Raw genomic sequence first — 12,350 nt, 5'->3', positions numbered from 1 at the left:
ATTTCAATAATTCTTGGGTGGATTTACCATTTCCTAAGCAGGTTGCTATAGTGACCCTGCAAAATATTTTTTCAAAACAGTGTTGTACTGTAAATGTTTACATACAGCATAATCCTGCCAAATTGTCTTAAAACAAAAGAAAACACTTTGCTTTATGTCCAGCCTTCCAGCTTTTTCAGCATTGAGAATATACTTTCAACTAACAACAGCAGCTAATTACGCCTTTCTGTGGGCTTGCACACCCTCAGGACTAATAATGGGTCATCTATTAGCTTTAATGAATAACAAAGCTATCAGATTTACTAGTGTTAACTGATTTCATGCATTTCTGAGTAAATTCTGAGCTAACTGAAGGGCTGGGGCTTAGCTCAAGGGCCAGACACCCAGTTGGTACAAATCAGTGTCACTTGATTGAAGCAATAAAAATGTTGGTGCTGGGGCAGGACTTTATTGATGAACATCTGTAGATTTTTTATAGTCTTCTTAATCTGGGTAATTAATGGAACAATTTAATCATTTTTAGATAACATATGTCAGAAGAAATACATGGTTCCTGTTTTAATTCACATTCGTCTGGATTCCAGCAAGAGAGACCAACAGTCAAAGGAATATAAAAGTATTTGCTCATGGTGTTGTTTTAAACACTGTAATGTTCCTATATCAACATTAACAGTAGTGTGATTTATGATTACAGAACACATACATAGCTATCGAATGTCTCCCGCGCCTCCACTCTGTTTCTAAGATACTAAAGCAAAGTCCAGAGCACAATATAATTTACAGCACTATAAAATCTTTTACAACTGAAGCACAGTGAAAGCTTAATATCCAAGACCTTCTGTAATATGACTATGTCATCTTGTTAAACTTTATTTATGGGAACACTAGGGTTGACAAGACCTTTCTTCATGTCACTTTCCTACTGTTTATCAATATCACCTTTCTCACTTCATGGTGTTCATAGGAGGAGGTCTTCCTTTCAAAAACATAGGTTCAGATAGATAACAGCCTGTTTCCTCAGAGTTTGTTTTAGTTATGGCCTTAGATCACTTGTCCAAGATCATGATCTCTTCCTTCCTAGTACAGATTTAAAATGCTCTATCCAAGACAATGGATAATTCAAAGCATTCAGCCCTAAGACAAATTCTGAAGCACCACTACCAACCTTCTGTGGTTTCTTCTCCCAAAAAAGAAAATAAAATAAAAAAAATTATTGAAATTCTTGTATTTGAATTCTCCTCTACTTTTGCTTTTAGGATTTCAAAATAGATCACACATCAGAAAGGCCTTATTTTGTCACAACCTTTTAGATGCCAGAGGAGACTGGCATTGTTAATTCTTGTCATTTCTACTGTTTGAGAGAGCAAAACACCTGGGAGCCAAGTCACCCTGTGAGATTTCCCTCATCTGGGGCAAAATCAACGCAAAACTTGTGCCCGCCTGACCATGGCAGACCAGCATACGAATGCAAAGCTCTGATTAACTCCCATCTGGCCTGAGAACCAAACCATCACTCTAGTTTTATCTTAACCTAGCCCTGGGTTGGAAAACACTCTCTTTGAACTTTCATTATGCCGTACAACAAGACAGAAAAGGTTTAAAAAAATCCCACAATCTTAAAAATATTTTTTCTTTTATTTCAGACAGTAGCAGTGTCCTCCTAGACCCCAAACAGGGCCAAAGCAGAACCTCAGCTGACAGCTAAGTATCACGGTTGTCCCTTTTCACCCCTGTCTCCCCCTCTACTACCCACCAAGAGTTATACAAACTATTCAATCTGCTCAGCTGTTCAGCTCTGGTTTCGGCAGTCGGGATGCCAGCTCAGTGGGGAATGTCCTGCCAGCAGGAAGAGGTTCATCACTCGGACACCAGTTCCTTCCAGCACCACTGTCACCCTCTTCTGCAACTTCACTGTACCGCAGGAGAATTTCTCATTCCATAATCCCTGCATAATTTCCCATTAATAATTTTTAATTCAATAATCTCTGGACAGAGAATATGAAAAATGAATTCTAGCATGGTATTGCCAGTCAAATACCAGTTGAGAAAGGAACATGTTCAGAATGAAAGTGATACGAATGGGTAGGTAGGCAGGCGTATTTTCACCCTCACAATATGACTTCTTCAGACTTTTCTGGCAAGGAAAGGGAGTCTTAAAATAGAAATAAATTACAATCCCTTTTCTGTTTGGTTAAAGTAGACTTAGAACAAACAAGAAACAGGCCTGCACATCTTAAAGGCATGGCAACTAAGTCTGAATATCTGATTCCTCAGGCTTGCTATTGGTTGAGAACATCTTGCTATCAAGGAATTCAATACTACACTCAGGGTTTTTAATGTAGACTGACCAAATATGTTACACAAAGCACCTATGGATTTTCAACATCTTTTTGCTCAGGCTGCAGAAGTGCCCAAGTCCATGAGCAGTGTTCCATAATAAAAAGGGCTCCTTGCACAGAAGGGCGTTCCTAACCATGAACACGGGTAGCAGATTCTCTTGTTATATTATCCAGGACTCTACAGAATTAAACTAACACAAAAATGTGTAATTATTACAGCAGCCAAACAGACATGGAGCTCTGCTCCATATTAGTAGAAACCTGCACCGTTACATTTACTACTGCTGTCTTAAGCTTCTCTCCCTGAGATTCTTTATAAACATGACAGCCCTCTAAAATTCAAAACTTCATCTTGTCCTGATATGGCAGTTAAATCTGGAATCAACCAGCATCACAGAAAAACTTCAGCCCTCCTGGCACTTCTTCAACAAAGGACGTGTTTGTACTATTGATTGTACTGCTGAAAATAATTTTGCTGTGTTGACAGGCATCACTCAGCACAGATTGTGATGAAAAGCTGAAAATTAGAAAGTTAAATGAACACCTGCAACAATTTTCCTGCCAATTTTACAACAAAATAAATATTGAATTATTCTGATAAGTGGGTCAAATTCATCCCTGGTGTCATGGCCCTTTGAGGTCAACAGCGCTACGACAGGAATGAGAGCAAATGCTTCACTGAACGTTCAAACTCCCTGTGCCAACATTCATCTTCATTTAGAACCCATCTTTCCCTCTTTACTGAGCTTTTGCAGCAAAGCCATAATTTTCCTATCAACTTGCAGTCAATTATGTTGACAGTTTGACATGCATATTGTACATACACAAAAATAATTTGCAAAACAGCTTTTTCAATTGTTGGACTTAACAGTCATTTCCATCATACATAATCTTCTTTGACATGTATAATTCCACAAGCTATCCTTCCAGGAAGAATATGCATCCCTTCATATCATAGCTGCTTGAATAGCACTTCACATATCTGTGGTGCTGAAGAGATTTTATTAAAAAGACACTATTATGCAGTTTCGTTTTCATCCTGTCCTTTTTCTTTTTTATTCTGTTGCTAGCAGAAACTGAGAGATGCATTATTTTTCTCTTGCAAAGCAAGCAAAAATTTTATTCTTCCAATCTACAAGTGCTTACATAGCAAGAAATTCCTGTAAGTCCCAGGAAATCCATGGAGGGTTACGATATCTTGATTAGATTTCCCTCAACTCATGTCAGGGGAGGCTCTAATACTCCCAACAGCAGAGAAGCATGTGGATGGGGTGAAAAACATTTTCCGCAAATCTGCTATGGAGAGCAATGCTCCATGGGGTTTCCTTATGCCCATTACAGCCTGCTCACACCTGTGGATGTGCAGTGACCTCATTTAGTGAGAAGCGCTTTAGAAGACACCCATGAAGCAAAGAGCAGACAACAGATTATCATGTGCACGATTTCAAGGGCCACTGAGACCCATTTTCTGCACATTTGCCCTTTCAAACCTCAAAATAAAGATAAAGTCTCAGATTTCAAGTTTCAAGAAAAACCACTTTACCAGCTTTTGGCACCCGGGTGGTGTTCTGTAGGTACTCTCCACTCTTATACAGATTCAAAACTTTCTCTAGCTGTGCAGCCGTCTCATCTATTCCCCAGTGAAGTTCTCCTTCAAAAGCACAGAAAAAGAACGAATTAGATGAGGAGCAACCTGCACAGGACGAAAGCAAGGTTGCATTTGAATAAAGCCTTAACCATCAGAGCCCAGTGGTGCCCTGCTCTCCAACAGCATCGTGATGCAGACGTGAAGTCCATGAGTTACCACAAATTGGGTATCACACCTGACATGTGCCAGGCACATCAAAGGCTGGCTCATCTCTCTGGGAACCCCAGGCCTGCGGGCAAAAAACACTGCAGTGAGCTCCCACAGGGGACCAACTTTAGCCACTACAAGGAACTCCAAAGGCTTTGCTTGTTAACTAGCTATAGCCCAGCATCATTAAAGTCCCCATTGAATACACACAGTACAAGGCGTAAAACCCCTGAAACAATGCACCGAAACCCCTCAAATCAGATTTACAGGCACATGCAGCTACTCTTGTCCCAAAGGCACTACTTTGGTCATTAGTAAAATCTATGGTAATGTCACTTGCCTCTGGCTTCTGAGGTATAAAAGTACCACTGCCACCATTGGCAATGGGGAAGTATCCTGGTTTTATCATTAAAATTTCCCATGACAGCCACAGGGGTTCCTCCAGATCCAGCAAGGAACAGCATCTTGATGCAGTTCACCCCAGTGGACTATTGCAGTGAACATAAAGGCAGCATCCCCCACATCCCAAATGTGACAGTCACACGAAGAAAGGAAATACTTGACATTATCATGTTTGTTGTGATTACCTGTTGCGTTGACTATCTTATCCAGTAATGGTCTCAGTGAGGATGGAGCACTGTGTGGAAGAAGATATGTAAAAAAAAACCTGCAATGGAAAAGTAACCCATATTGAAAAATTATTTTTAAAAGTTTACAAGTGTCTGGTGACTACCGAACAACATAAGGAATAAAATTCCTAATGCTTGTAAGCCACAGACCTATTCAGGAAATATAATCATATTCTATAGTCAAATAAATATATAGCCGAGACTATTCACACAGCTGTCTGTCATACCTAGACCACTCTGTTATATACAATGCTGCCTTGTAACTAGGTGTAAATGTTCCGTTAATACAGAAATTTGCTATGAAGCCCCGTGGATTGTGATTATTTGCAAAGCTGTCTGTACTTTAACAAACTAAAAGGATGCCATCAACGCAGAAGTCTTGGGTTTTTTTTTTTTCAAACCTTGAAAGTGCATAAATCAAGTTTCTGCTCATTTTAAATAACTGACTATTATTTTCTTTTCTGTAGCTTTCTATGACTTTCAAATTAATTTCCAGGAGGAAGCCTTCTTCTATTGTTTTAAAGCCACTGCAATTCAGAATGTCTTCTCTGTTCTCATAATTTATCTAAATTCAAGGTGTATTTCTGTAGGTATTCATCAATGGATGTATATTCTCCATTTTAACATTTTTAACTACAAAAGAGAAAGCAATATGCCTTTACCATCACTTAAAGTACACTTAATTTTCACATTGTTCCTTTAAATTTCTATTACTCTGCCAATATTACTACCCACGGTGAACTCAATGTCATAGATGGAGATGGACAGTTCAGGATCTGACAATATAAACAGAACTATCAGACATAAACATTAGGTAATGAGCAGAACAGGAACACAATTGGGAAATCGCCCTGCTTTACATTTAACCTGCAAAGTAAACGCTTTTTCCTGTACAGAGACCGCATTGTCAAACACAAACCTACAGGGACTCATGCTCAGGAGGGAGACTAGCAGATGTCTTACACAAGCACAAACTAAAAAATTAAGTTGTTGACAGCAAAAATTGATCATAGACAAAAGTATTATTGAGCTGATATATTCCACTTACACAATGAACTGAGATTTTAACTTCCATAGTATTTATGATTTTCCCAAGTGGGATTATCCCCAGGGAGGTTTTCTTAGGGATGAGCATAAAAAAGCCAATGTAAATACATAGAGAAATCTAAAGAGCAGTATAACATCTGTAATAAATAATTTGTCTGGTAAATTTTGCCTCACTTTTTTTGCTTAGAGATTATCTGTAAAGAAGAGTCCAAATGATAGTGAATAGTTCTTTCAAAAACTCAGCAGCCGTCATTCACTTTCCTAAATGCTGGATGGATAAGAGTTACGGAAGTTATTGTTTTCTGTGGCTATATAAATACACAACTTGTTCTAATGCAAACACTCACATGTGAAATTCTGACATGTAGAGACACTAGCGCCTGCACAACTTAATCACAGGAACATTTGTTATTCATCGACTGCAGGGCCAGTGGCAGCCTTTGTGATCTGCGTAACACAGATTGTCAGAGCCCTTTACATTTGTTCCTACAGCTTTTTTTGCCTTTTTTTGTTTCTCTTTGAGAACTATCTGATCTTAATTTAAGAATTGTCAATGATGGAGAATTCGTATCAGGCATTGGTTAATAGTTGAAAATACTAATTATCCTTACTTTTAAAACTGTCCAATGCTTTGAAAATTGTTCCTCCAAACATTTGGAGGAGAACCCATAGAGACACATTTGTGACCGAAGGTAACCATCTGAAAGACAGGATGGGCCAGTTCTTCCATAGTAGAGGTTTTTTTCCAAAATGTTTTCTCTCCTTTAATTATTTACCTCATAAAGAAACCAGCTTGATAGCCTAATTACGCTTTCAAGGCTAGGGCGTGCTGTATTTTAAAATTACAAGGGTTTTATGCATTGTTTGACATATTGCTGCTTTTGACTTCTACCTAACAGCACCAGCAGCCCTCTCCTGAGGGCAACCTCTAACCCCGCAGCAACAGAGCGCATCCATGAAAATATGAGATTTAGTAGCCTACCCCTAACGAAGCAAGGATTTAGCCTTCCGAGACAAGTGCACGGGGTTTGTTGCTAAGGCCCTACCATGGGTGGTCGCCACCTACCACAACATGAACAAAACCCCACTGTCTATCGAATTAAGCAAAAAGCAGGGACTGGAAACACTGGGGCACTGTGCGTGTGCTACGCACTGCTGTGTGGTTCAAAGGCAATGCTAAGATCTGTAATAGAAAATCCCTGCTTCCTTCAGCGAGACCAGCAACCTGCCGCAAGCCCACCACACCGCAGACATAGCCCCACTTATGACCGAGACGGATGGGAGCCTATTAAAGGTTTCTTAGGCAAACCAGTAAAACGGTCTTAACCAAAAGCTAGCAAGCTAAGCACTATCTTTAAGCCAAGCAAATGGAAACGGAAAATTTTGCAGGACACGCTAAAAACTGCACTGCGCGACTGCAGATGGCTGTCATGTGGCGCAGCCCATTTCAGTGTGGTCAGCTAATGCAACACACATGCTGGTGAGAGCCCTGGGACCAAGGCAGAAAACTCTCTTTGGAGCAGCCTCTCCTTGCTGTGGTCTGGCAGGCAGTGAATGGCATCATACTTGAAAGGGAAGTCTAAGAAACCAGCATACCATTATGGCACTGCTTTGAGATCCTCCATCCTCCTGTCTGGATCAGAGAAGCAGCCACCCATCCCAGCAGTGCCCGGCAGCCGAACAGTGGTGGCAGGAGAAGTGTGGCACCGAGCAACAGCTCAGCCCTGAGGGGAGTGACGGCTGACTGGGGAGAGCCGAGACCACAAACACGAAGCCACTGCCCACAAGGACTCCACTGCAAATTCAGAGAAACTCTTAAAATCAAATTCAGAAGATGGATGTGTCAGCTGAACGCTTTCTTCAGTATGGCCAACTGCACTGGTGTGACCCGTCACCTGCACGTCCCCCATGGCAGACACGGCACTGCCATGGAGTGGAAAGCCATACCGGGAGCCAGGCCCCCAGTGCCTGCCCCTGCAGAGACCAGGGATGGGAGGGTAGGGGGGTGAAAGGGAGCATTCCTTGCTTTGAAAGGTTTGGGATTACACCCCAGACCATCAGCAACTGAGGGTGGTCTTGACAGCCCCACAGCTGCACCAGGGACTGTTATCACCCTGCCATGGCCGGCTGCGGCGAGGCAGGGAGCATCAAGCCAGGGTGCAGGATGAGAGCTGAGCTCCAACTCTGCCTCTGAATCCAGTGGTGGAGAATGCATGATAGCGCCTCAGCTCACACCTAAGAAGAGCTGCCTGAATCGTCTCACCACCGAGCCCCCACCTCCACGGGCACCTCTGCTTCACTCGCTCTACTTGTGTGAAGAATTTGGTGGGTTTCCACCAACGCAAAGCTAGACTGAGCAGTGAATCACACTCAAAGTATGCAAAACACTTCCAAAGTTATAAATGCTACATATTTTGACAAATGAAACAATTACTCATGGCTCCACTTCCTCTTGGGTAACCGTTCTGAGAAAACATGTACTCGTTGATGGAAATAACTATCGAGGATGCTGGAGACTTTTGGCCCACTCTTATTTCTCTTTTACCTTATCCAATCACATACCTGTAGGCATTGTAGAGATTCCTCTTTTCATTCATACTCTGACACCGTCCCTCAACCGAACAGGGCAGGGTGAAGTTCCTTGCAGGGAATTCCATGAAGCAGTCACTGTTACTGGTGCAAGAGCTCTCCTCGATGCTGGCATCGTCCAGATCTGTCACCTTCAGTTCCCCATCCACGATCACAAACTGTCGAGGGCGAAAATCCAGTAATGTCACAGAGCCGAGAGGGGAGTGAGCCAAATAATGCAGAAGCCGAACTAAGCTGAGACATATCTGAAATGCAAGAACATGCACACCTTGCGTTATTTTTGCAGTGCACAGTAAATAAACGAAACCACTTTAGCTGAAGATATAAACATATATCTTAATATAAGCATTATAACATCTTCAAAACTGAATGTTGCAACTAAGGTAGTTTTCAAAGGATTAACATAGTTGAATGTAAAACCCTTAGAGATGTGAAACGAAAATAAGCTGCTTTCCCACACTATACTTGAAGCAGGGCTCATTGTTGTTATTCTTACTTTTAATAGAAATAAAAGCATTAACTTTTAATAACACTTTGCACATAGGCCTTGACCAGCAGCCTGATTGTGCTCTTTTACAAACACCAGGTCTGGAAGTTTTGGCCGGACCACCCTGCGCCTGCAGCTCCAACTAGAGATGGTGTCTGTATTGCCTCCATGCTGATCCTGCCTTTTGACTGCTTTTATTTTTTTTTTCCACTGGTTCCTCTTATGTTTGCCTTTTTCCAGGGGAGAAGGAAGCAAATTCCCAGAAAGAGGAGCTCCACAGCTCCTCCACAACTCTTCACTGTGCCTCAGGGCAAGTGTGTATGTCCATTTACCTTTGTGAGTCTACCTTGGTGAACCCTCATGTGCCAGTTTGAGGCTGGGGTGGGAGCTCTGCGCTGATGCTGCACTTTTCAATTGTGCATTAGAAACTTGAGTAACTATTACCAGACAGCAAATTCAATGAACGTTGAGTTCAGCCCCCTTACCAAAGTACTGTTCTCAATTCATGTGTTCCTTTAGAGGAATCTGTTATGTAACGTATTAATGCAAACGTAGCATTAACAAGAACACAGTTAAATACTGGAATTTTTATTCTATGTATTAAATTAATAACAGGTCTTATTCAGCCTAGCAAGCTTTAGATTGTTTACATATAACCTTTGTTTTCTGTTAAAATACACTGTTAAGGCCACATGCATTGAAGTAGCCAAATCCAAATTCAATCTCAGGGCATAAACGGTATATAGAGGGAAGTACGTAAATGTGTCCTTCATAAGAAAGTTGAGTATGTCTGAAGCTATCTCTCACAGACCTTTTGCCTGTGGGATATTAGGACTACCTTACACTTCTACAATCATTCTCCTGCTTGACTAGACTAGAACATTTTTATTCTGCTTACAGGATATCACAGTTCATAAGGAGATGTCTGTAGACACAGCTGAAGACAGGTCAGGTTATGGGACACCAGACTTGACCACCCTTTCCTCCCTTTGGAAGGACACAGGATTCATGTACATGCTATCCCACGACATGCTGTATATAAAAGGCACAAACTAACCTATAATACACATATCATCAATCGCCAACAACCCAGAATTTAGCTTGAATAAAAACACAGGTTGTCATCTTAAATTACTGCCTTTTCTGAAATGCCAGAAAGCCCTTGCTCCTGCCCTGGCAGCCTCTGTGACCAGGCTGAGCCCCACGGGGCTGCTGCCCTGGGTACCTGCTGCCAGGCTGGGGCTGCAAATGCACCTGTACGACAAGCTTTAAGCACACAGAGGAAGGCTTTGCTCAGTGTCACACACCTCTGCTGAGCGCAGAGGTGCCAATCTGGGAAGCAAGCTTACTGTCCAGTCCTTCCACACAAGGAAATTATTTGTAGGAATAAGGTCAAATATTTATGCAGCTGTTCTCAGGACTGGACCACAAAGAAGTCTCACGTATCAAGAACACACAATTTTAATTCCTCCTTCTTCTCTTAGTTGCATCCTCCACAAGCTAATACACACAATTTTAATTCCTCCTTCTTCTCTGTGTTAGTTGCATCCTCCACAAGCTAACGAGCATGACTCGTTATCTGAGACTTAATTACAGCGGTCACAGGAATGTTTCATCTTTAATTCCACCTCTGTGAATCAGCTCAGCAGCTTCATCTAATTCTCCTTCATCTCCCCGTGCAATTGCTCACTCAGAAATATCATGTTGGAAGGAAACTTCCCATCACCTAACATATCTCTCGGTCATTTTCTTTGTACATAGTTGCCATCACAGTCCATTATTTGCATTCCCTGGATGAGACAAGCCAAAGACAGGTCCAGTATTTCAGGAGCCATGATGAATACCTCTACCACTTGTTTAGACTGTACTTCTTTCAGGAAAAGGGAGCTGAAGCTTAGCGCAGGGAACACGCTTGCTCCATCTCTATTAGTAAAATAAACTCTTCCAGGGAACATTCCTGGGCACAGAAACTTAGCCCCCTACACACACTAGATAGCACTGTCTCTGGCCTGGGTCTGATGGGGACCCCGGCTGCCCTCCCACACAGTCCCCAGGTGCCATCTGGAAGGCAGCTCGGCCCAGGGACCATTTTCGATGGGCATCCTGCACGTAGCCTCCCAGCCTTCTGAGAGTGCAAGGATCCAAGAGGACAGACATGGGCTGCACCTTGCTGGTTCGTCTCCGAGATCTGTCAGGCACACTTTTAATTTTCTGGTACAGATGTAGCCATGAAATCCAAAGTGGTTTAGATGAAGACTGCTGCTGCCTTGCAATGTCTTAGGGAGTTAAACTCAGCCGACCACACATCCCAGCACACACTGAGCGAGACAGTGCTGTCTTGATCAAAGCACTGCTGGAGTCTGGCTTCATTTTGGACAAAGTAAGGGTGACCTTCATCCTCCTGGTAAATTGCCAATGCGGCGGATAGCCCAGCTTTGAGATTTGTGTACATTTATTTCACTCTTCTTCCTCCGGTAAAAGACAAACAGAGCAGGAAGCAGTAGAAAACAATTCTAAACCAACCTATGATAAGGATCAGGAGAGAAATGTAACATCCTTCTATTGTTTAAATCCCAGTTGCAGAGCACAATGCTCAATGCCAAAAACCCTGGGCCTCGAGCTTTAACAAGTAAGAAATGTTTGAAGACATAATGTAAAAAGCATATAACCAGCTACAATTAGATAATATCAACAGACAAAATTGCATGATGTCTTAAACGCTGTAGAAAGGGAGTGCTAAATGTTGTTTCTAAACCAAGACGTAATCATACGCAAAGCAAACGTTTAATAAATGGGAATTGCACTGCACAGTACGTAACTCCTGTTTCATGCTTGATGTTATTCTGCATTCATCACTCTCTTAACTTTAAAACAGTTGTTACTCACTCGAAATCTGTCTTCCCAGGAAGTCTGCAAAAGCTGAATCATCTCTAAAGGTGAGCCTAGTTCAGTGATGGTTGTAAGCGTGTCTGGGATGTCATTGCTGTCTTGGTAGCAATAGCCATAGAGCTGAAAAAAAATCACAACCCGGCAATATCAGTGTAACATATCTTGGCATGCTTTTCCATTTCTCTATGGATGAGGTGCAAAGTAAGCATTCCTTACAAGGCTCTGAGCTCTAAACACTGTATTGCCTTGAAATCACCCCCCAACAGCTTTTGTGTCCTCTCATTTGCAGAACACTCCCTTGAAATTCCCGAATTCGCCAGCAGTGTCTCTTGTGGGCATCATACAGCAGAGGGACACTGAAGTGCCCCCCGCATACCCTGTTGCACAGTATCTTTTACCAATTAATATTTAAGAGAAAAAAATAAATTAAAATATCCATGAATGCAGAAACAGAATTCTATCTGAGGAAAATTAGTTCAGCCTATGCAATACCCTGATAAATAAGACTGGTTTGCTGCTTAAAAGACATCACAAAATAGCTTTTAATGACATTTTATTTCCCGTAGGACTACTGT

The 12,350-nt window shown here is 41.9% G+C and overlaps 1 protein-coding gene across 1 annotated transcript; it reads right to left on the bottom strand.

Moving 5' to 3' along the window:
- Nucleotides 1–3,882: 3,882 nt before the first annotated feature.
- On the bottom strand, nucleotides 3,883–11,895 carry LOC104460469 (protein kinase domain-containing protein, cytoplasmic-like; the record flags this gene model as incomplete). Its single annotated transcript, XM_010075606.1, has 4 exons — nucleotides 3,883–3,990; nucleotides 4,722–4,801; nucleotides 8,373–8,644; nucleotides 11,773–11,895. Coding segments are annotated over 4 exons (583 nt in total), but the record flags the coding sequence as incomplete, so codon positions are not given.
- Nucleotides 11,896–12,350: the final 455 nt, after the last annotated feature.

The sequence above is a fragment of the Pterocles gutturalis genome, unplaced genomic scaffold (genome assembly GCF_000699245.1).
Source record: "Pterocles gutturalis isolate BGI_N339 unplaced genomic scaffold, ASM69924v1 scaffold38607, whole genome shotgun sequence".
Taxonomy (NCBI): domain Eukaryota; kingdom Metazoa; phylum Chordata; class Aves; order Pterocliformes; family Pteroclidae; genus Pterocles; species Pterocles gutturalis.
Note: the sequence above shows the minus strand (reverse complement) of the source record. Positions and strands in the feature narration are given on the sequence as shown.